The sequence below is a fragment of the Hippocampus comes genome, unplaced genomic scaffold, assembly GCF_001891065.2.
Source record: "Hippocampus comes isolate QL1 unplaced genomic scaffold, H_comes_QL1_v1.1 scaffold156, whole genome shotgun sequence".
NCBI lineage: Eukaryota > Metazoa > Chordata > Actinopteri > Syngnathiformes > Syngnathidae > Hippocampus > Hippocampus comes.
The window spans coordinates 4,257,816-4,283,165 of NW_017805744.1; the positions used below are offsets into that span (position 1 = coordinate 4,257,816).

The window sequence follows — 25,350 nt, forward strand, 5'->3', positions numbered from 1 at the left end:
ACACACACGCACACACGCACACACACACACACACACACACACACCCACACGCACACACGCACGCACACACACGCACACACACACACACACACACACACACACACACACACACACACACACACACATTTTATATAAAGAGGATCTATCATGGGGCTTCCACGTTTCGGACAAAAATTCACATGTTTTTCACAGGACAGTGACGATTTGTTTGGTTTATTTTGTTAGGTAGTGTTGGGTGGTTGGTTAGTTACGCTACTTAACACTATGTTTCGACGGCTTCCGCTGTGGAGCAGCCCCACATTCCCCCAATGCCATCAATCGACTTTCGCCATCTATCAGGCACTTGCCGAGGTGCCGCACACCCACAGTGCAGCTACAGTTGTGAGGGTGGGGCTGTGCGCCACGCACACACACATTTCCTATTGGTCCTTCATCCACAAGGCAACGCATTGAAATTTAGCACTGATATTTCCAAATCTGAACGATTCCGAGAGAACCGCAATGTTAGCCCAGTTTCCGCTCGGTTCTCTATCGTCGATGCCCAACCCTACTGGGTAATGTTTTAGTTCCTGTAAAAATTATGTCCATTCGCTTTAGTGTATTTTCTGCACTTTGCGAAGCATTCTGGGATTCGATCTTTCATATTATGATTTTACTTTCTCAAAGGTGACGGACAGCGGCCATCCTCCACTCTCCTCCATCTGCGTGGTCACCATCAACGTCACTGAGCAGAGCAAGTACCCACCCTCCGTGGTCCCCCTGGAGGTTTTCATCACCACAGCCGGCGGGTTTTATGCCAACCGCGTTATCGGTCGGCTCCATACCTCTGATCAAGACCCGCAAGATGTGTTGTCCTACGCGCTGGTCTCTGAGGACCCTACTGGGCACCACTTCTCCGTAGACCGGGCCAATGGTAAAATCTGGGTGGACAAAAATCTGGAAGAGGGCTCCTACGCACTCAACGTCAGCGTGACGGATGGCAGGTTCAGCGTCTGGACAGCGGTGAAGGTTCACGTATGGGCGGCCACACAGAGGGCGCTGGACTCCGGCTTGACCCTGCGACTGCATGGGATTTCCTCGGAGGAGTTTCTGGCCGATCACTGGCGAGGCCTCCAGCGCAGCCTGGCACAAGCTCTGACATTTCCCCGGCAAGAGCTGCACCTGGCCAGCCTCCAGATGCTACCCCACACCCCAATTCTGGAGATTCTGCTGATTTGGAGGCCTCAGAGTGGACTCATCCAGTCGCTAGCGACCAACAAACTAGCAGGTGATCCTCAGCAATTTGGTTTGAATCTCCTATATTAGTGTTTCTCCTGGGTTCCTTTTTCCGCAAGCCGTAACTTGGGGGTAAGTGGAATACAGTAAATACAGTCTTTTTTTGACGTCCCTGTTTGAATGCAGATAGCTTTTTCGCGTTCTTTTCTCATGTAAAGTTATCCACATAAGGCAAGACAAATAGGATTTGGCTCAGGTTGTCTCTTTCTGAGCCAGAATGAAACTGCTGACAGGGTTCCTACGCAAATATGGAAAAGTCAACCTCAAGTACTCTGAGAACAGAAATTTGCGGTTTTGAAACAATAAGTGTTCACTTACTTTATTTGGTGATTACAACACCTTTGATGACGAGGATGCTGCTGAGGAAATGAGGGGAAAATGGAGAGACAGAAGTGGCAAAACAAGTTAACTCCATAAAATTCAATAAGGATGAAATCAGTGTGACAGAAACAAAATAGACGATTAAAAGGCAGAGATACTTGCCGTCATCCAGTCAACATCAGACCGATATAGTTCAGTGTTGCCATTGAGCTTGCATTAACCATTACCTATCACTATACTAAAAAAACGGTGTGTCATAATAGAAACTGATCATACCTGTGGTTGTTATTTAACATTGTCAAACTAGGAAATCTATTTGCTGGATTACTGAGTAGCATTTAGTTATTATGCCATTGGAAAGGTGTCTTCATAGTCAAGCCATTGGGTGTTGCAAGCGGAAAAAAAAGTCTGATCGTAAAATATTCTGTTTTGACTACAAAACATATGGATTGGTAGTTTCATTATTTTTATTGGCAAGTGACCATGGCATAAGCAAGTTAATGACTTTCGGGGTGTACAGTTTTCAGGGATGGATTTCCCTAATAATTGTACACATCATCAGATATGAACCCTGATGTATAGGCGTCCATTGTTGTATAATCGCTGCTGTCACTCACAACGGGTACTCTAAATTCTCTGACGACTGGCTCATCGAAGAACCCGAATGATATACATTTACATATATGTCAAAAAAATGATTTGAAGTTGTATTGAGAAGGCCTGAAATTCAGGTGAGGACAATGTATGGAAGTGTAGGAACCCTGGGTTGCGTCATTATTATATTCTTTTTAAAGTAATGAGTGATTGGTTTGGAAAAGTTGTTAAAACTAGTGAGAAAAATCACTGAGAACTCCCGTTCTTTAATTCCATCATTTGGTTGCATGTAGGCATCTTGTCAGACATCGAGGACTCTCTGGGACTAGACGTTGTCCATTTGAGCTACAACGGCTGTCTGGGTGATGGATGTCCTCCCAGGCGATGCAGAAACACCATCCACTTGGCAGGAGACACCATGTACCACTTCAGCACCGCCAGACTGGCCTACATCACACCGCGGCACCGCTGGGAGAGCGTCTGTCCCTGTAACGGTATGTCCACCAGTCACAAGCCAAATTGGAAGGGAGTTGCAACATTTTCGGGGAGCTAGTGTTTTGGCGGTTTCAAGACAATAAATAACAAAAGCTCTGACTTGACTCTGATGCAACACCAAATTAACCCAACTTTAAATTGACCTTTTATCAGCCATCAGAATTTTTTAAAAGGCCAATGCCCATATGCTTCAAAATGCCAAATATCGACACAGATAACAGTGATCTCTATTCGTATTTTGAACATATTGCGACACAGATTTTCAACAGGAGACAGGTTTGGACTGCTGGCAGTCAGAACATTCAACATTACATAACAATAATAAAACAGAACACAACGTAACACATTGACAATAATAAGTAAGTAGTAACCACCATTTCTATGTACATCATGTTATTTGAAACGCTAATACACGAAAGCAGGGATGTCCCTGAAAAAGGGGCTTGTTGGAGGTGTGCCCCAGTGCCAGGTGTTTTGCTCTTGCTGCTCAGCTAGCAATGACATTTTCTACATTTGCCCAAACAGTTCTGCTCGGTAGACAAGTTTGTGTTGCATCAATTTTCTGCTTCCGGCATTGATTAGATGTTCCTCACTAAACTATGAGAGGGAAAAAACAGAACCTCAGGATGCACTTCATTATGTTTTGCTCCAAAATCAGTTGACGCCCTAACATTTATTAGGCGCCTGACGACCAGAAAAGCCTCTTCCTCCTACGAAATGTGTCAAATCCAAAGATTGCACCGGTGATGGGGGAGTTGATGTGTGTGGGCATTCCTGCCAGGATTAACAGCATTGCGGCCGGAATAAATATCAGCTGCAAGCTCCTCAGAATGAAACGTCGTTCCCCGCTTGTTTTGGAACCTTGTGTTATTTTGACTCAAAAGACTGAGCAGAGCTGATAAGACAATCAGGTCACAGCCAGTCTTCTTTTCAACAGCCATGAGAAGCTATTACCTTCTTTCATTCCGTCCCCTTGAGTACAATTCTTTCAAGAGTCTTTAATATTTAATTTGACATTCACAGCCCATGTTACACATGACGCTGTGATTTCTCCGGACAGCCTTTGTTGCTGTTTCTGAAACTCCTCAGATAATCAGTCAATGTAAACCAAAGGCAAATGCATTCAAACTATGACCAAATTATTGGAGTCCAATTACTTAGTGAGCGAGTCAGTCAGTGAGTGAGCTTTGTCCATTAAACATCTCATTAGTTTTGTTTTAATCCGCTCGAACCCGCTACCTTTTGATGCTGTTTTACATTCTCATCAGTTGAGAAAGCAGACCTGATCAATATGAACCATCACAAACGCAAACCGATTTCCCTCCACTTAATGCTCATATTCAGGATGTCCATTAACGTGTGCGCTGGAGTGACTAATTCAGTCGCTCGTTTCTCCTTAGTGATGTTGACGTTCTGACTGGGAGCCGGCAGCATTTTTGTCCTTCGGCTTTTGGAGCGTTCAAAAAGAGATCAAAGGTGCTTTCTGAGTGTTTTTGAGGTCCTCCTTGCCGTTGCGGTGTCTGACAGACACCAGATCAGAATTGACCCTTTGCTTCACGAGCCGTTTCATCTGCACACGCCGCCGCCAACTTCAATGCCTGCAGGACCCACGGCACGCACAATGATGCACTTTTAAAGTGATGTTGACATCTGGTGAAGGTGGACATTTTGGAGCAGTTTCATGTCAGCCATTCAACAAACCCTGACCGTGGAATGAAACCCAAATTCGAAGGCCTAACCTTGGCTTTCAAACCTCATTTGAAAGCCTTACATGTGGCTTGAACTTCTACATTGAAACCCTAATTTCAAACCCTAAATGTCATTTGAAAACCTAATCTGAAACCCGAACACAAATTTGAACTCCTATCCGCTGTCTTGAGACCCTACTTTGAATCTATAATTTCAAACCCTAACTTGAAACCCTATCACTGGCTTGAGACTTGAAAACCTACATTAATCAATAACACTGGCTTGAAAACTTCCCTTAAGACCAACCCTGAGTGTGAAACCCTAACAATGTCTTGAAATCATCATTTCAAGGCCGAACCTTTGTTCTGAATCCTAATCTGAAACCTTAATCCTGCTCTGATATCTGTCTTTGAAACCCTAACCCTGACTTCAAACCCTTATTTCAAACCCCACACCTTATTTGAAACTCTAATTTCCAACCCTAACCCTTTTGAAGAAGTGAAACTTTAACCCCATGGCTTAAAGCCATACCCAAATTGGAACCCTGCTTTGAAACCCTTACACTGGCTTCCTACCCCAATTTGCCCTAACTCAGGCTTGAAACCACAATTTCATGACCTAACCCATATTTGAAGACCTAAATTGCAGCCTTAACCCAAACGTAAACCTTACCCATGGCCTGAAATCCTACTTTGAAACTGTAAACCTTGCTTGAAAACCTGAACCCAAACCCTCATTTGAAGCCCAATGTCGAAACATTAACTCACACCTCAAACCTATGTTTTAAACCCTTCTTTGCGACACTTTGAAAGTCAAGCCCTGACTTGTAACCCTAATTTAAAACTCTCACCCTTGTTTGAAACCCTAAATTCAAACCTCAACCCCTCTTTGAAAACTGATTTGAAACTCAATTTAAAATCCTAATCTTGATTTCAAACACTCACTCATACCTTGTCAACAAGGTTGTTCTATGTTCTATTGACGGAAACCTCTTTGGAAACCATTTGATATCAAGCATCTTGTCTTCATGTGTTTCTGTCTCAGAATCGGCGCTGAGGTTCAGCGACGAGGCCTACCTCAAGTATGTCCACGGCATGGACGAGGACCAGCAGGATTTCACCGTCGCCCTGAGCTTTCGGACCTTCCAGCAAGACGGTCTCCTCATGTTGGCCAATGGCACCGACTGGGGGAGCTTGCAGGTAATCCAAGGCTTTAGGCCTCCACCAAGAAGATTACGTCAATCATGAGTAGACCCACAACAAATTCTCAAAAAGCCGTGCCTGGAAAGGTACCGGGTGATTTTGGCTTGAAGCAGCCATTATAGCTTCAAAATGAATTCTGCCTCATTTCTGTCATGAGTAGACCCACAGAAAAGTCATCGGAGACTCAATTTGCGTGGTTGTAACCCCCAGGGATTTCATTTAAAATTTAGCCGCGGAAGCCTGTTTCACTTTCGCATCATAAAATTGGGTAGACATGTTTATCAGAGTAGATCCACAGAAAAAGTCTCAAGAAGCCATGCCTGAAAAAACACTGAAATTCTGCATATTCTTTTTGAATCTGCCCTTTTAAGGTTATTTTTACATTTTTTCAGTGGTCCTTCAAAAACAAGCATGCCGTTAAAGTTTGATGTCTTCATTTTCGTTTAAGTTGTATTTACTTTCATCTTGGTGATTTAAGGACGTGACAGAATACGACTTCACTTTTTGTCAGTGTGCCTCAATGACCCTCGCTTGCCTGCCACGTGACAGAGTTCCCTATAGAAGGTATCTTGAGACTTGTGAAGGCAATCTAATGGGAAAAAGTCTTCCAAAAAGAAAAAAAAAATGATGCCTCAATAGAATATGCTCCCGAGCTCAGCACAACAATGCGTGAGCATGGAACGGTTTGTATTGTACGCAGTGGTCATGAATAATTCTCTGAGCAGATGAAGTGCTGCGTGATGCCGGCCCTCGTGGGGACTCATGGCACGCTGGCGGAATGTTCAATCACCTTGATTCTTGGAAAAAAAAAATCAAAAGGACACCTCATCCAGTGCCCATTGAGCCGCAATCCTGTCTGTTGGAAACACGTTAAGAAGGATTCATAGGGAGTGGGATGAACTTCAGAGAGAATTTGTAAAGAGATGGTCATCTGTGGACTTTGACTTCTGATTTTTTTTATGGGGGGGGCGTATTTTGAACGGTTATGATATAAAAACAACAGACTCAAGTTCATACCTAAAAAAAAAAAAAAAAAAAAAAAAAAAAAAAAAACTGAACATGGATGCACTTCCAGGACCTGACAAAGAGTACTCTACAACCCCGTTCACACTGCCCGTCAAGATGTTCCTTTTACTGTCACTGTGTGGCATCTTTGAACATTTCAGAAAGGGCACAAAAAACATGCACAGGTGCATTTTTCATCCAGTTGCTCAGGATAGAATATGGTTGGATGAATGGAGGTTGCACCGAAAATAACGCAAATAGATACATTTGTGAATAGTCGAGTGCAAATAAGTGGGGGATTACGATATCACTGCCTCTGATACTCCCTCGAGTGACAAAGACATCAAATTCGCTGGTTGATGTGAACGTCCTCCATGCCTTATTGAACCCTTTTGCAAAAAACTGTGACAAAAAGGGAGCAGCGTGGAATGAGGGATGAATTTGTGTGCAGAAATCTACCTCTGTTTGGGAGAAAGAAGGGCCAAGCCTCCCCCTAAAATTTCTTAAAATTACCTTGATATAATCAATAGTTTAACTGTAAATATACCACAAACTATGACCCAAACACTTGGGTATTATTTCATATTACATTTTACACAATCCTTACAGATAAAAGACTTACAAATTATTTTGATTTGGAAAAATGCAACCCAAGTGCACATCTACATGCAGGGAAGAAGGCTGAACTTAGCTCTTCCCCAACATGCAGAGCTTGCCTCAGCAGAGAACTATCACTTCAACGCACTTTCTTGACACTTGCATATTTAGCCTGGGCTTCGGCGGCATCCTGCAAATAGCTAGCAATAGGTCTCATAGGAAAAAAAAATAATCCTGGGCTTTGTGTGAAAGGCAACATCAGCACAGGGCGTGAACTTTAATACCTAACACTTTTTAATCCGCTTTGGTTTTGTGACAGCAATACATGCGTGCAGGGATGTCGCGTTTATGTGAGTCTTCTCAATCATATCAGAGCTTATGATTGGCTCGGGGGGAGGAGAAATTGGTTTATGATGTTTGTTTTACACGCGTGCTGGGCCCCATATGCAAGGATGCACTTCTTAAAATTGTTGTATAATATTTCATTTCATATCATTTTGTGGAGCCCCAAATTACAGCTACAGTTTCAGCAGCATGAAAATGACTGATCTAATTGTGACGCCTTGGACTACAAGTCCCTTGGCTGATGAGTTTTTTTAAAGATATGCACCATTAAGATGGTTTGCCAACCACCACTGAACCCCAAAATATTTGCAACACTTGTGTAGTTTGCTCACATTTTCTGGAGTTGCAGGTTATATGGCATGCAAATGCCATTACTGTGTGTTTTGATACACTATAAATACTGTTGGGTGCAATTTTTCAGATGACAAAATAAACGTTGGTGTTTTGGGGCGGGTAGTGGAATGGATTAATTGAATTTATATATATTATTTGAAGTAGGAGTCATAAACGAACGATAAACGAAAAGGCACAGACGAAGAAACAAGTGTGATAAATCCATTTCATTTACATCCACGCAATGAGTGGCCATTGTTTTTTACATTTCGGACCCACGTGGGAGCGTCAGTTCGTACAAGTGAAGGTCTTCCAGTGGTGTGAATGGGAACTTTGCGCTGCCAGTTAATGTGGGCGTTGTCAAGATGACTGCTATGCATGCCAATGAGCTGTGTGTGTACTAAAAACACACGAGAGTTACACAACACTCCCCCCACAGGAAGGTCCCTCGGCGCAGTGGAGCTCGGGGTCGTTGATTTATGAAGTTGCAAAGCCATGGAGCTTTTTCGGTCCCTCCGGAGCTCAGGTGGGCTTGTTGCCGCACTGCGCCTCGACTGGTGCTGATGCTGTAAGTCCTCCGAGTGAGGCGTCTTGAAATATCCGTCAGTGGAGATGACACCCAGTGATGTAAAAAAGATTACAAGGCCACCTCTTGTTCTGCCGCGAGCATTTGTTTCATGTCTTTGCCACAATAAGGACTCCGCCGTACCCGCAAACATGAAGTCCCACCGTGCTCATGGCGCGAACTGGCTTCCAACCACCTCCCCATGTGCTCTCAAAATTAAAGACAATTTTGTCTGCAACAAACCTAATGACAATAAAGACAATCCACAGAGGTTGTAAGACACATTTTCTGTCAGCTTAAAAAAAATGTCCAGACATTTTTCTCAACATCACTGATGCAATGATGCTAGTGTCTTTTCTTTTATGTGGCAAAGAGAATCTAGTTTGCAACCAAACAAGTGCACCTTCTTAATGCATATCAAAGAACATTTAGTTTTTTAGAAATATCAGAGACAATTTAGGCTTCAATAACTTCATTTACATTTTCTGTAAACATTAAAAGTTTGTCATCACAGATGCAACAACCTTTGTCTAACTTTTGGAAACATTAAAGACCATTCCTTATGTATTTTTTTTAACAACAATTACAATTCAGAGTAGGAATGAACCTTACATAAATTTTCTGTAAATATAAAATAAACTTTAGTCTAATGCAGTCGTTTTTAAGACCATTAAGTCTGCCTCATCACACAGTGAGCGATTTGATCTATGGACACCTTGCGACGTTAAAATGCCAAACTTGTATAAGCGTTTAAGACTGCACATACAGTATATTGTACCTTATCATTTTTATTAAACCATTAAAATGATGAAAGTTACAGTCAAGAAATCAGTGGGTTGTTCCAGAGAGATGACTTGGATATTTTGAGAGGCTCGTCTTGCTTCCTTTCCCTTGGATTTACCAGGCGTGATACGTTCATCGCTCGCATGCAGTTTTTGACGACTTGACTACAAGCTTTGTTATTTCATACACAGGTACATATGCGATTTTAAATATACAATATAATACAATCCATAGTAAGTATTGTTGAAGTCAGATGATATTAATATAGCTGTATTGTATCTTATACATTAAAAAAAAAAAAAAAGCAAATGAGAGGTCACATCTTTACAGTGGCCTAGTTTAAGCCACCAATCAAATGATCTGTGCCAAAGAAGGCAAATATAACAGCAAGTGTTCTAAACACTATGTCAATAGAGCTTCAACAAGCGCACTGGCCGTGCACGTGGCACTGGGCTGCAGTATACACACCGTTGGCCAAGTGATTCTCTTTTACAGTATATCACATAAATGATCAAGGCTAAAGTCACTGTCACTGCGTATTGGTTAATATTTGGGCCCACGCGTATGGGGGCCTCTTGATCTTCAATTTACAGGCTGAATTTGGGCCTCAGTATGTCCCTGTGAACCCAAGCGACACATCGAAGGTGGAGAAAATGTGTCTGTCAAAATTACGGGAGCAATCAAGCAGCAGTAAAACATCACAGGGGGTGCACTTGTACTATTTCCTCTCTCTTTTCTGTCTCCCTTTATCTCATTGTTTTCGCGATAAAAAGCGCTGAGTGTGCATGAATCTGAATTTCTGAATCTGTATCTGAATCTGAATCTGAATGCAAAGAGGCTCGCTGATGCTGAGCAAAAAGCTCAATGTGGGCTCCCGGGCAACGCAAACCCCCGTCTTGTCATTGTTTGTCCCCCCCCGTCAACGCTAATGTATGAAGCTCGACGTGATTCCGCTCTGACTTGATGCTGCAGACGATGATGATGATGATGCGTTGGCGTCATTTGAGTTCGTGGTGAGAGGAAGCTGACGGATTAGTCACGATAAGCCAGTTACTGCGTTTATGAGGCACTGAGATTGTGCGTCGCCAGGCTAAATTGCAAAGAACCATCATGAAATTATGAAAATTGTGACTTATGTTTATTAAAGACTTAAATTCAAGTTGCTCAACTCAACTTTTATTATAATCGTAAAGACGCTCAAAATGAAATTGAAACACTTATTCTGAACCGTATTGAAGACAGCTGAGATAGGTTTCAGCATGCCCGTGAACCTTGTGAGGATCAGAAAATGGATGGATGGATTTTGAATCCAACTACTTATGATGAAAAACCTTTCAGATTACTAAAATGGGCAGCACAGACATTCTTATGAAATCACAACCGATCACCAATTTTCAGGTTTTCAGAATTCAACACTTGTTATTGAACCTGAGAGGATAAAACAAATCCACTCACAAAGCCACCGTGATTCTGAGTGAGAACCGAAAATTAGGTTGTTATCTGTCAATTTGTAACATTAGATATTACATTTCATATTGGATTGAAAGTACCTGAAGACCATTTTCACAACCGGCCGGTGTACATCTATACAATGTGACGAAATTGTTCATTTCCCTTGTACTCATGAATATGCCACCTGAATTTTGAAAGAAATCTTGAGAGAAAACATGCAGCTTCTGAGTTGGAATGAGGAACTGACTCCCGCCACCGTGGTATGAAGGGCTTTTACTTCAAAGGCATGTGCAGAAGTTACAAAGTATCCGGCATCGGGGCCGGCTTGTTTTATTGATAAAATGGAACCATTGAATTTGTGCGTATGAGTGAAGAGTGGCCCAATTACACAGGGAGTAGCCAAGCAAATCCCATACTCCTAAACTTGGCCACTTAAATATGACTTGAGACAATTCATGTGACTCGACTCCCCATGTGTGGTGTTTGCCAAGCCTCGGGTATTTTTTGGAAACATCAGACTCAAACACTGACTGACCATGCTCTTCTCTCGTCAGGTGAGTGGCGGCCATCTTCACTTCTCCTTCAGCTGTGGCATCCTGCCTCCTTCTGGCCTGGCTCTGACCTCGCCTGCGGTGTCCGACGGCCGCTGGCACCGCGTCCTCCTGGAGGTGAGAGCCACGTCTTTGAGGCTTACCTTGGACCGCCAGTCACACACCGTGGCCAACCTGGGATCGCCGTGCCGCCTGATGCGCTCGAGCGGATTCCTGCTCTTCGGCAATCGCCGATTCCGCGGTTGTCTGGAGCACCTGGAGCTCAACGGGGAGCCAATCGCAGTGGGTGATGCGACGGAGTGGAGGGGTCCGGGCAGGAGGCGAGTGTTTGGAGTCTACGAGTGCTGCAGTCGGGCGGGACCCTGCGACCACAACCCATGCCAGAATGGAGGGGTCTGCCACGAGGACACCAGTGGAGGTGAGCGTGTGCTCTTTCATGCAGAGAGCCCTGATATAAGCTCCTATTCTGCCCGTGACCTCGCCCAAATGTCACATGCTTCCGTCCAATGGCGCAGGTCTGTCGGGGAGGTGGGACAAGCAACTGTGGTCATGTCGATAGAAGCATTATGTTCATGTGTGCTGTTTCTATGTTAAGAAAAGGCAAAATAACTCGAAAAAAAAGAGGATATGGACTCATTCCTGAATAGTAAGGAGAGGGCGGTATGGACTGTCTCCAAAATGAACTTGAAATAACAAATTTGTTTAATGACACCACTTTGCTAATCACCACCTTGCAAATTAACAAATATAGCAGGAGTTGAAATGGTATGAATTCCCCTTTTGGTTACTTGCAAGTGTTGCAAGTTGCCCTGGCATCAACTTTTCGCATGAAACATAGCTGAACGTTAGAGTGCTTCTGTTGCCATGTTGGAAAAGGTCAAATAACCAAAATACACTTCTTGTGTGCGATGTCATCGCTCATTTACGACAAAGAGGAATCGATGGACGCCTATTTTTCATGTAGTTTCTTCTCATCATTTGTGGTGTTCACCTACAGGAGGGGTGTCAAACTCATTTTTCTTGCGGACCACATTTTTGATTCGGTTTCCCATGGAGGGCCGTTATGAATTTGGGGAAACCATATAAATGTTTAATCCCCTCCACATAGTACATACAGCTCGCACAACAAATTGATGAATGACTAGTTTTAAAATCAGAAGTCAAGAATAATGACTGTTATTGTGGATTACATATGACAATTTTAAATTTTGATTCAAACTTTAGCAAGCATCATGGAACTTGACATGCTTGATTTGCTTTCGCGGGCCACATAAAATGATGTGGCGGGCCAGATCTGGCCCCCGGGCCTTGACTTTGACATCAGTGACCTACAGAATGGCTTGTAACCCATATTCTTCTATTCTATTCTTTTCTTCTATATTTCATGCTGAGCAATTGTCGGCCATTCAACAATGTGTCCACCTCATTACACAAAAAGAACAGCAAACTGCCAAAGAAATGGACTGCAGGCTGGAGTCCTATGCTGGCCCTCATTAGCATTTTGGCTTATCGCTAATTGGCCAGCGAGTGGTTTCTCCTTAGCAAAGATAGCCGTTCAGCTCACTTCAGAATTCAGAACAGAGCCGATAAAGATCACACCTGAAATGCTTCACTTGGACACTGACGGGCTGTGTGCGTGCATGCGTGCGCGGGGTTGGGAGGGTTGCTTTAAAAATGTATACAGTTACTAGTTACCTGTTAAAAAATGTAGTTAGTAGCATAATCAGAGTACCATAATATTACAATTATTCTCGGCTGGTTTAATTCATTTCTTGACACAGACGTGACATTCTCAAAAACAAATCCCCAAACCACCTTGCAATCGTTCACAAGAGGATGTAATTTCTCATTGATTTCATCATATTACAAATGCCTTCGTGTATGTCTGAAGTCACAGTGCATTTATGTCAATTTATATGTACAAGTAGCCTACAGTTAGCATAATGTGGCAACATTTAGCGCATTTTCCAAATACCGTATTTTCCGCACTATAAGGCGCACCTAAAAGCATTAAATTTTTTCAAACGCCGACAGTGCAGCCTCAACAAAAACATAACAGCACCTTTCGTTGCACCTAATATAAATAGACTGTAACTCTCTTTCTAATCCCCATTGAGTTGTTTCCCTGTTCGTGTTCCTATGCCATCTCATGGTGATTATTGGCAGGAACCAATTGGAACCTTAAATGGGTCTGCCCAACACAAATTGACATGTGCATTAGCCAACATACACTCAAACAGACAATTACTTTGTGAGACCTGCGCAGCTATTATAAAACGAAGATAACACCAAGAGCATCGTTAACTACTGACTAAATGAAGGAAGGAGAAAAGCAAGACTTCCAAGGATATTTAACCCTTTGTGGATGTGAGCCCATGAGGTTTATGTGCCTTTTTTTTTTTTTATCAATTGTCTTCATAACTTTTGTCTTTCATTTATTGTCTTGTAATGCCATTTGTATTTATGTTTCATGTCGGTGTGTAACCAGTTCTCATTGTTACAGCTACAGCGGTTTTGAAGGCTCTAGAAGCTCTGTTGTATTGTATTGTATTCCCTTTAGGTAGCACCATCTCGTGGATAGTGCATAGCGCAACTGCAGCCACTATTGTAATAATAATAATAAAAATAATACATTACATTTATAAGCGCCTTTCAAAACACTCAAGGACACTTTACAATCAAAACAAGAACAATAAAACCACAGATAAAATTATAAATAATAAAAGGAGAGATTAATTTAAACTGAATTTAGTAGCTCCTATTCTATGCGCCTTATAATGCAGTGTATATGAAAACAGTTTTAAAATAGGCCATTCATTGAAGGTGCGCCCTATAATCCGAAGCGCCTTATAGCTCAGAAAATACGATAGATAGATCTTGCTGATCTAAACTTCTTGATTGATTCTCAGTCTTATGGTTGTTTTCAACAAAACATGTCCGCATGTTACATATCCACATCGTCTGTTCAATAGTCAAGAAAATAATACCATGAACACCACGTATGAATTCCTTGGAACATTTGATAAATATTTATGAAATGGAGCTACTACCCTGTACTCTGCTACCCTAAGTTTTATTCATCATTTTATTCTGTTAGCTCGACCAGTGATTCTCAACCACTGTGCCGAGATACATTAGTGCGCCTTGCGAAATGATCAGGTGTGCCGCGAAAAATTATCCGGTGTCATTTATTTAGACAAAAACACGCATTATTATAATAACTGTTTTTTGTTCATTTATGTATGCCAACCACGCATTGAAACAGGCAAAACAATGACATGTTCTTTGACTCAATGACTGAAGGTACATAATTTACCTGTGTCTATACTTTTTGGGAATGGTTTTACTTAGTGGTGTGCCGTGAAATTTTTTGGGGGATGCGAACCATATGTCTTAGCCCAATAATGGTTGGGAAACAATGAGCAAGACCTCATAGTGTCAAAACACTGATGCATTTTGACTTGCAGACTCACAATGCCCAAGAGACAATGGATTTTGGGGGCACTATTTATATGAAAAAGGAAATTAGTTTTGACACGCAGGTAAACTATTTTGGTTGGTTCCTGTAGCATGGCAGAATGGCAAAATTTCAGAATGTTTTTGTTTTTGTTTCGTGTCTGTTTCCCGCATTGACATTCATGCTGGTAAAGGTTGTCAAATTCTGATTATCCCCCCATTTTTTTGTTTGTGGTTGTTTTCTTTTTCACCGTACAGAGCAGCACTGTAGGTGCACAGGCATGTTCTATGGCGCACGCTGCGAGCAGAAGAACAACCCATGCGTCTCCGAGCCATGCACCCACGGTCGGGTGTGCGTGCCCAAGGAGCAAGGATACATTTGCAACTGCTCAATGGCACATGTCAACGCACAGTAAGCTTTTTCTCCTTCTTCCGAACCCAAAAACCAGCTGCTATTCTTCACAGTTTTGTGCCCAATGAACACTGAAGCGAAGTAAATATGCCACGTAGCAAGGCCAAATCATCTTAAATCTGACACGCCATGTGGTTGGGCTCGACTCCAGTCCTCCAGGTGATAAGCAGGAATAAATGAAGCATGACTGAATTACTACCATCACCACAAATGTCCACTTTTGCTTTGTGGGGTTAAAGTAAAATGTAAAGTCAATACTGTCATCCCGGAGATAAAGGGGTGGGGCTTGATGGATACATGGGGCAGGGGGGAGACTTCCCCTGGGCTACACAGATTTCTGATGGAGCTAAAGGCCCCGTCAGCTCTGGTGTAGAGCCATCTCTGCGCTGGGTGCGTTTTGACAACATATAGGGCGAATATGTGCGACCATTGACTGACATTGACGAAATAACTGACTGGCTTACAAAGAAGCTGTCAATTCCAAAGAGCAGACATACTGTATACTGTCAGAGGCTGCTCCTTATTTATGATCTATATGTTTACTAAAAACAATGTGCTCAATATGGCCGTGTGAATTGCAGGCATGTGTAGTTATGATTCATTCATGAATACAACAAGGCATCCCATTTGTCTGTGTGTGGAAATGCATTGTGTAGGTGTGTGAAATGAACCTGGCGACTTCTCTGTAGCGACGTGACCGGAATGGAGGCCGTTGGCTTTTCCCCTCGGTAACCTCCCTGAAAGCCAATGTTCCGCTCCTGCCTCATAATCACTTTTTCGAGACTCGCTTACTTGTCCCACTGAATTGCTGAGTGACCTCCTCTGACGCTTGAAGTCAAAGTGGAAAAGAAGACGAAGTTCAACATGAACCTGTTGTCTGTCAGAAAATTTCATTGCGGCAGTTTGCAGCTGCATATTGCATAATCTTAACTAAGATACACCCACAAAACACTGACTGGCCAGCCACATTTTATTCCATAAAATGAAATCAAAGGATTAAAATGATTGATTCAATTTAATTCAATTCACATTTATTTTATTGTATTTTATTTGATTGATATTTTAAATCATTATATTTTTCTGGAAATTTCCTAAATCAGCTTGCACATCCCTTGCTAGCAGGGTTCCCACGGGTCCTTAAAGTTCATAAAAAATCCATAAAAAAAGAAGTTGTAAAATTATGTTCTTAATTGTCCTTAATTTTCAGGGAAAGCTTCTAAAATCAAAAAAAATCCTTAAAAATTAACTTGTGGTGTTCATTTCATTTGTGTATGTCATTTTGCCCACCCTTCCAATCAATAGTTTTGTCGGAAAATGCGCCGGGCGCCCTTCCCCTCAAATCCCGCTGTCGGGCTACATGCTTCCTGGTTCCTGCTCTAATTTTCCCTCTGATGGATTAAAAAATCCGTGAAACAGCAAAGCCATGAAAGATGAACTTTGTTATAGCGAGCAATTACTGTACTCCAACGTAAGTATGCTTGACATATTTTTGCGGGTTTAGAATGATACACTGGACAAACAGTCCCACAATAATATAAACATTGAATTCAGTGAGTTGATTTTTGTGATTTTTGTTTGGCTGGTTAGTTAATTGACCTGTTGGTTAAACAGCCAGATCAACGAAACGTGGAGCTGTCTCATGATGACAAACACGCTGAAGCGATGTGCACACATGTAGCGAGCGGGAGGCTCAATTACATATCCCATCTTTTATTCAGTGTAATAACACATCAGCGGCAGGGAAGCTGCAGTAGGGTGTGTGTCATGGAGAAAACAAAAACACACGTTGGACTTATCACTGTTGTCATTTTTATTATTATCAGTGTTTTCCATTTTGTTTAGTTTAAGAATAGGCAGATTGCTGAGTTTCTCACAGCATTCCATAGATTTTTACCAAACAAGACTTCATAGGCTGGTTCAAATCACACAGAGAATTTTACTTATTGAACTGTTGTTCCTCACAGAGGGCAAAATATCCGTCTCTGATTTCATCAGTGGCGACTGATTATCGTGTTGACTTCTAAAAACAATTGCAACAAGGACTGACTTATGAAGGCTCGACTGCTCTTTTCTCTGCTTTGTTGTTTGCTTGATGCTTTGTTTTATCTGATCTTAATTGTACTTTGAATTTTTATTGAACAAATTCTTCGATAATTGTATTTGATCTATTTTTTTGTCCATTCAACCATTTTCTGTGCCGCTTGTCCTCACAAGGGTTGCAGGTGTGCTGGAGTTCAGTTGATTGGGTGAGAGGCAGGGTGTACCTGGACTAGTCACCGTCATCTGCAGGGCACATGTAGACAAACAATTAACCAAACTTTTTTTTGGTTGTTTTGCAGGTGTATTTATTGATTTATTTTTACATAGGTTTTTTTTCTTTTTTGGGGGGGTGGGGGGGGGGCATTTAAAAAAAAAAGATTTGTTCCAACCCTTCTTTGAAACCTTAACCCGAGCTTAAAAAGCTTACCTTCACACCTTTTCTGTACTCTCCATCTTGGTGGCACAGGTGTCACAACGGCGTAGACATGTGCTCTCCCAATCCATGTCCCAGCGGTTTCCTGTGCCAAGTTTCCCCCGGCTCCTTCCATTGCGACCCTCTACCACAGGTCAGTCCTCAACCGGGTCCTCTTGTAGATGAGCAGACTTGACCGTGGTGGGTGGTCCTTCCCAGGTGTCTCCGGTGGTGGGCTACGTGGAGTTGATGGAGATTGGCGCCAGTGTGCTAGGCCTCTTGCTGCTGGTGGCCATCTTTGTTTGTGGACGCAAGCGCTACATCCAACAGAGGAAGAACAAGAAGACGAAGAACAACTCCAACGGGTGACGCAACTATTCTTTACGTCATTTATGTCACACAATTGTTTAAATGTCAATATTCAATTTGGTCTTCTCATTTGATTTTAAGACAAAAGACAAGATTTTAAGGGGGAAAAATGATGGACACACTTTTAGCTAGCATAGTTAGTTAGTCAACCAAGTGGTTGTTATTTGGCTATTCAGTCAGTAAACCTCTTGGTTGATTATGAGTCGTTTGTTGGAAATTTACTTCCTTGGGTAGGTAATCAAATTGGTTGGTCAATTGGCTAGCCTTTCGGACTTAAAACTTGGTTTTGTTTGTTTGTTTGTTTGTTTGTTCGTTAGATTTAATCAGTCAGGTGTATGCTTAGTTAGTGATCTCATTACAGAGTTGGTTGGTTACTCAACTGATTAGTTGGTGTGTGTGAAAAGTTAAGTTGTCTGTTGGGGTAGTTAGTGGTTGGTTCATCAGTAAATTAACTAGTTAGCAGTCGGTTGGTTGGTTGGTGGGTTACTACTCAGTCAAGTGTTTGGCTGGTTGTTCAGTTAGCCTGGGGGTCGAAAACCCGTGGCTCCAGAACCGCATTTGGCTCTTTAGCACCGCCCTAGCGGCTCCCTGGAGCTTTTCCAAAAATGTTTGAAAATGGAAAAAGGTGGTGGAGGGAAATATATTTTTTGTTTTAATATGGTTTCTGTAGGAGGACAAACATTCTTAACGTTTTCCGATGCTTTAAAAATGTGTAGAATAAATATTAAATGTCAACATTTCTGTCAACGAGGATTTGTGTCATAGCCAGCGACACATGCTTCTATTAGCAGGACGGGATGCCATGCAAGTGGCTGTCATGAAAAAAAAAAAATAGCATTTCATGTACAATTCACCTAGGGTACTGGCAAAGAATGGGAATGTGGATGGCTGAGAGAAGCATTTTAAGCGCGACACATGAGCTACGATTGTTAACACGCTGCAAAAGTGCGTCCCATGCCTCCATCATCTTAGGGGCCGTTATGGCTGTTGCTCATTATGGCATGCGTGTGTAAATGCGTGTGTATGTGCGCGTGCGGTAACGGGTCGATCGCAGGAGTTTGGTTGATCGAAAAGTAGATCTTCCGTCAAAAAAGTTTGGGCACCCCTTCTCTACAAGATGCATTGCAGGAAAAAAAAACCTTTAATCGTGAAGGCTCATTGTGTATTTCTAGCCAACTTAGTCATTTTGATAGTAGGCAAATATAGCTAATATAGATTCATACAGCATGTGTTGCCTTCAATGTAAGGCTTTTCATTTTTTGCGGCTCCGGACATATTTGTTTTTTGGGGGTTTTTTTTGGTCCAATATGGCTTTTTTCAACATTTTGGGTTAGCCCATTGTAGTTGCTTGGTTGATTAGTCACTCAGTTACATAGTTGGTCACTTAATTGGTCAGCTGGTAGGGTAGTCAGAAGGTCATTTATTTTGTTGTGGAGGATAAATACTTTTCTGTCCATTCCTACGTTTTTATCCTTTCCACATGATGCGTCCCACATACCTAACTGATGCCGAGTGCTGGTAGTGGTGGTCTACCAGCATGTGTTCCAAGTGTTGGCTTTTCAAAAATATTGAGATATCGTAACATATAAATACGTCCTGACCAACATGATAATTTTCTGAATGACACACAAACGTGTTTTTCAGTTACGCTCCGTCCATCTTGTCCAAGAGTCCAAAAGCCTGTGATCAGGACGGCGGCCATATGGAGCTCAGCTGCATGACGTCGTCCACCAACGACCTTGACCACTCGCCCTTCCGCTCTCTGCGTCCCCGCAGCTTGGCACCCAATGATAAGTCGCACGGACCGGTGGTCTGCAGCGTGGCCCCCAACCTGCCTGTCAGGCCCCCATCTAGTTCTGACAACGACTCAGTCAAGAAGACCCACTGGGACCTTGACTATGAAGGTGTGTGTGTGTGTGTGTGTGTGTGTGTGTGTGTGTGTGTGTGTGTGTGTGTGTGTGCGTGTGTGTGTGTGAGTGTGTGTGTGCGCGTGCGCGCTACACCTCCACCTTGGCATGAAAAATGACATTCATATATGATACGATGGCAAACATATCGAGACACATTGCAACTACACACCAGCAAAAAAACAGGCTGCCTTTGAAGAAACAAAGACCGAAAAGTGAACTCATAAAAATGGGCCAGGGGTAACCATAGCCATAACTAACAGGAAGTTTGAGGCTCAAGGCCTTGAAAGCACTGACAGCCAAGCGTGATGATGTCGTCCATTATCAAACCCAAGGTAACTGCACCGCGCTAGGACACTAATTAGGATTTATGCTCTGCTACTACTACACACAATTTGAAATCTGAATTTCAGGCCAGGTCAGCAGCTGCCACCATGCATTCTTTTAAGCCCGAGAAATGCAAATGCCAATGCTTTATTTGCATAACGCACCAGTTTATGCACTTTTTATGAGACCTTCACACACTTTTGAAGATGCATTTACACACAAGCAAGCACTTTTCCAAAGACACAAACACCCGAAACAAACCAAAATTGGCCGACTTGCTTTTGGTTTTCAGACATGGCTTCTTGAGACTTTTTTTTTTCTTTTTTGTGTGTCATATTATGATAAACATTGTCTGCCGAATGTCAAGACGATCATTGCAATTGCCGCCGTAATAATAGGAAGAATACAATTAAAGCCCTCCAAAACTGATTCACTTGCCAGAGTAACAAAATAAAAGCCTTAAAAGACAGTTTTGTTCTGTAAAAATACAAAGAATATCAATCGAAACACTAAAAAAGGCAAGTTAGTTGCCAACTTGCCATAATTATAAGTCGAATTAAAGTTTCCAAAGGGGCAATTTAGCTGCTGGAGTAATAATAAGAATTAAAGCCCCGTCCAAAGGGTGATTGACAGAGACGGGGGACTCAGGTCATATGCCTTGCCTCGTGTCAGACTAGAGTTGCCATTTTTAGGACTTGCGACTTGCTTGCCAAAAAAACTTGCCAAAGACTGACTTATACTTGAACAACAATGACTTGGAAATCTGAATTTTAACACATTTTGCCTTTTTAGGAAAGACAGAAAGAATGAAAGAAAAGAGAGAAAGAAAAAAGAAAGACAGAGAGAGCAAAAGATAGAAAGATGTTCATTTCATTTGTGCCAACCTGGCAACCCAGTCAACGTCACCTGTTGGTGAGAAGTGGCTCCCGAAACAGCAACAACAACAACAATGGGAGCGGCTCCAAAGATCGTTAATTTGAATTGATGGATTATCTTGGGCAGCACGATGGGCGGCTGGTTAGCACGTCGGCCTCACACTGCAGAGGTGCAGGGTTCAATTCCGGCTTCGGCCTTCCTGTGTGGAGTTTGTATATTCTCCACGTGCCTGCGTGGGTTTTCTCCGGGTACGTACTCCGGTTTCCTCCAACTGCGTAGTAGGTTCGTAGAAGACTCTCAATTGTCCCCAGGTGTGAGTGTGAGCATGGATTATTGTGTGCCCTGCGATTGGCCGGCTACCCGGAGAGAGCTGGCATAGGCTCCGATACACTCGCAACCTTTGTAAGGATAATGGGCTTATAAAATTCATGGATGGATAATTAAAACGGCCTTGTTTGCACAGAATGCGAAAACATCTAACTTCATTCCACCTTACAAAAACCACAAAGATGGGTAAGCCAGTCACAGTTTAACTAGCAATATGAACACTGGTTTGGGACCAGTAAAAATTGAGTGATTGTGAACATCTAACCCCTTTAAACTGTTCGAAGCGCTGAATGCAAAACAAGCAAAGCGCCGTTGCGAGCAATCACTTGTGGAGAGGGAAAAAAAGGGTAGAAACATTTGCCTGCATAACGAGTGGAAAAGAGTCGCTGCTTGAAGATGCGCCAGCAGCAGCATGATTGGAGGGCTGTTGTATTGGACGCCTTTGCATGATGATCACGACTGTAAAAAAACAAAAACAAATTGCGTAGGTCACATAAATGGTGACAAAATCAGGTCGGGTTAAATTGAGTGTGAAATGCAAAGAAATATACTGGTTAGTATTTGGCTTAGTGGAAAAAAAAAGAATTGTTGTGATTAAGCAAGATTATATGGCTTGATTTATGACTTTCGAAAACCAAGTAATCTAATTAAAAAAAAAAAAAATTCCACAGTAACCAGGGATTTGCTTGATGCTGCCCCCTCTTGACTGATTTTATTTTGAAAATCATAATTATACGTACTAACAAATCTCATAAATCACCCGTGAACGTGATTTATTTTTCCATCCCTCCATCCATTTTCAGCACCGCATATCCTGTCCAGGGTCGCGGGGAGTTGCTGGAGCCTATCCCAGCTGATTTCAGGCGGAAGGCAGACTTTACCCTCAACTGGCCGCCAGTCAGTCGCAGGACACATATCGAGACAAACGACCATTCACACCCACATTCACACTATCACTGAGTGGGAACCGATCCCACACTGCTCACACACATGTGCGGCATGTGTACCACAACACTATCAGTGACTCTGATTTTTTTATCTATTGATCTATTTACTAATCCGCTTAGCCTCACGAAGGCGTACTGGAGCCTATCCCAGCTGTCTTCGGCAAGTAGGCGAGGTACACCCTGAATTGGTTGCCAGCCAATTGCAAGGCATACAAAGACAAACAACCATTCGCACTCACAAGGGACAATTTAGAGTGTTCCATTAACCTACAGTGCATGTTTTTGGAATGTGGGAGCAAACCGAAGTACCCAGAGAAAACTCCCGCGGGCACGGGGAGATCATGCAAACTCCATACAGGAAGCCGGAATTGAACCCTGCAGACTGTGAAACGGACGTGCTAACAATGAGAGGAACAATTAAAGCCACCCTGTCTCTATCCTGTAGTTGTCAGAATCGTAAGTATAATTCAAGCCCTCAAAAATCTGATGTATTAAAGCACTCAAGCATGCAATTGAATTGCAACTTGATTCAGAATAGTAATAATCGAAGCTACCAAAAGGCGACAGGTAGTTAACAGTTGCGGGAATAATGAGAATAAGAATTACAGCCATCAACTCGATATGCAGGGTCATCTTAACGTGCTTGGCGGAGGTAAGAGAGGTTCCAGCTGTTTGATGTCTGTGTGTGCTCTGTCTTCAGTTTATCCTGCAGATCCCGACTACTTTGGCCGTCCCATGGCCGCCACCCAGGACTTTCCTCAGTTTGACATTGTGGAGGACGTATACTCGTCGTCCACAGTGTCGGACTCACGGCGAAACTCTCGCTTCGGCGGCTTCCCATTCCCGCTAGAGCGCTCGGATCGCCGCGCCCCACTCCCGCCGTGCTACAGCAACCAGAACCTGGACCATTTCTTGGACCCCAACGGTGTCCCTCTTCCGCGATCGCAGTGTCCTGACGCGTACACCGCCACCAACTACTACCCGGCCAAGCAAGCGGGCAGCCTAGACGGCCACACGGCGGCGGGCTACAAACGTCTCAGCGTACGGCTCAGTGTGGCCGGGTCGTCCTACGCCGAGCCGGTGGGGGAGTCGCCCAACGTCGCCCAACCACAGACGCGCCCCAGTGGGACCGACCCGCACAGCTATGAGGAAACCAGCATGCTGGAGAGCGACTTTGGGAGCTGTGAGGAAGTCATGTTTTAGGACGCGGCCAGGCTGGACAACGTTGCGTCATTCCGAGGCGGGATGACATCTGGGCAGCTTGACGGGAGACCCCTGATGTTTTATTTTGAAACAACCTTGCTTGACTTTCCGGATCAGTAAATCGGATTCCAAGCCCATTGTTCAATGTCCTGTCCAAACTGGCAGGAAGTAGACACTGATGGGAAGTGAACACGAAGAAAATGGAAACTGACAGGGAGTAGTCGCTGAAAGGAAGTTGAAAGTGACAGGAATCAGGCGCGAATTGGAAAATGACGGGAAATAGACAATGACAGTGAGTGAAAGCTATCAGACAACTAAGAGGAAATGGAAACTCAGGAAATAGAAACTGAACGGAAGTTGAAATTGACGGTGGGGCTGCATTGACGCTGACAAGAAGTGGACACTGACAGAAGGCTGAAACTTACAGGAAGTGGAAACTGACAGGAACTCCACACTGAATGACATAATGAGAAAACTGTTTTGTCCTTTGGAGTGCTTCCGGCAGGCAGATCACGACTAAATGTCCCGTCCATGATGTCATCAACATTTCAAGGAGGCCGCATTCTCTGAACGAGGAACATAATGGACACCAATATGTTTCTCAAATTAAGTCTTACGTCTTACTCTTTCTCCAGTCTTACGTCTTACTCTTTCTCCAGTACAGTAACAGTGCACTGGCTTTTATTTTGAAAATCCTTGATGCACTTCTGAGTCACATATGCGTAAAATTAGCACAATATTCAGACAGCATTTTCTCCTGGTGTCGTTTCATATTAATCTCTGAACATACAGTAATCAGTTCAAAATAACAGCGTACACGCATCCATCTTCTTTAGCATGTCCTTTTTTTAAAGTTCATTTCCTGCTCCTATTCATCCAACTGAAACTAAAGCGTGATCTTTTATTTTGAAATCTCTAATGTACTCCCTCCTCACATTACTACTGAAATGTACAGTATCAGATTTTTCACAGTTTGCCCAGTTTACTGTTGTCATTTCTCTGCAACTGCACATTGAGAGCCTCAAATCGGGCCTCAAACCACACAAGACTGAAAATGCAGTCACAATTTCAAAATAAGCGTCTCCATCCACATCGGTTCGCGAGCTTCTACATTTTTTGTGTCCATTTCCTTTTTGTTAGTCTGACTTAGCAGAAAGACTTAATTCTTTGCAACCATAAATTGTCCTTTTCACATCAGAAAGAAGCGTTAGATAAAGCCGTAATGTGGATTTCAAAATAAAAGCACATTTTCTCTTACATGAGTATTGTTTGAGCACTTTTTTTAGATGGAAATGTGTGTTTTGCGATAATGTGAAATGTTTTGTGCATTAATGTGTGTTGATATGGTGTTGAAGTGCGATGCTGTGTAGTTGGGTTGAATGTTTAATTTTGTTCCAATCAAATGTCAGATTGTTTATTTTTTTAATGTTTCGTTGCTGTGAGATTTCATTGCAATGCTGTATTTTGATGTATGGACCTAATCAGAATATCGAAATAAAGAAAATAATAAAAATCTGATTGCTTTTTGGAGGAAAAATAGTGGAGGAGATTTTCAAGAAAATTATTCATTGATAATTATTCACAGATTACATCATGTACTTTTTTTTTCATGCACACAGGTTCATTGAGTTCCTGTCCATAACATTAGCAATGAGTGTGTTGGCCCAGTGTTGTGTGTGTGTGCTCAAAGAAAGGTGAGCACGTAACATTTGATGAAACATCAAACAGCGTCCATTATTTCAGCACCTCAGGTGTCGTCATCATTATCCACTTAGAGAGGCCTGTGTGTGTGTGTGTGTGTGTGTGTGTGTGTGTGTGTGTGTGTGTGTGTGTGTGTGTGTGTGTGTGTGTGTGTGTGGGTGTGGGT

The 25,350-nt window shown here is 42.7% G+C and overlaps 1 protein-coding gene across 2 annotated transcripts in view; it reads left to right on the forward strand.

Moving 5' to 3' along the window:
* The window catches only part of fat2 (FAT atypical cadherin 2), an 82,038-nt gene extending 57,042 nt beyond the window's left edge, over window positions 1–24,996 (forward strand). For both annotated transcript variants that reach the window (XM_019883964.1, XM_019883963.1), the window contains exons 21-29: window positions 667–1,267; window positions 2,484–2,684; window positions 5,419–5,573; window positions 11,211–11,625; window positions 14,922–15,075; window positions 17,582–17,681; window positions 17,747–17,892; window positions 19,541–19,800; window positions 22,981–24,996. In XM_019883964.1, coding sequence (XP_019739523.1) covers window positions 667–1,267; window positions 2,484–2,684; window positions 5,419–5,573; window positions 11,211–11,625; window positions 14,922–15,075; window positions 17,582–17,681; window positions 17,747–17,892; window positions 19,541–19,800; window positions 22,981–23,483 — 2,535 coding nt within the window. In that variant the 3' untranslated portion in view covers window positions 23,484–24,996. The remainder of the gene's footprint in view (window positions 1–666; window positions 1,268–2,483; window positions 2,685–5,418; window positions 5,574–11,210; window positions 11,626–14,921; window positions 15,076–17,581; window positions 17,682–17,746; window positions 17,893–19,540; window positions 19,801–22,980) is intronic.
* Window positions 24,997–25,350: the final 354 nt, after the last annotated feature.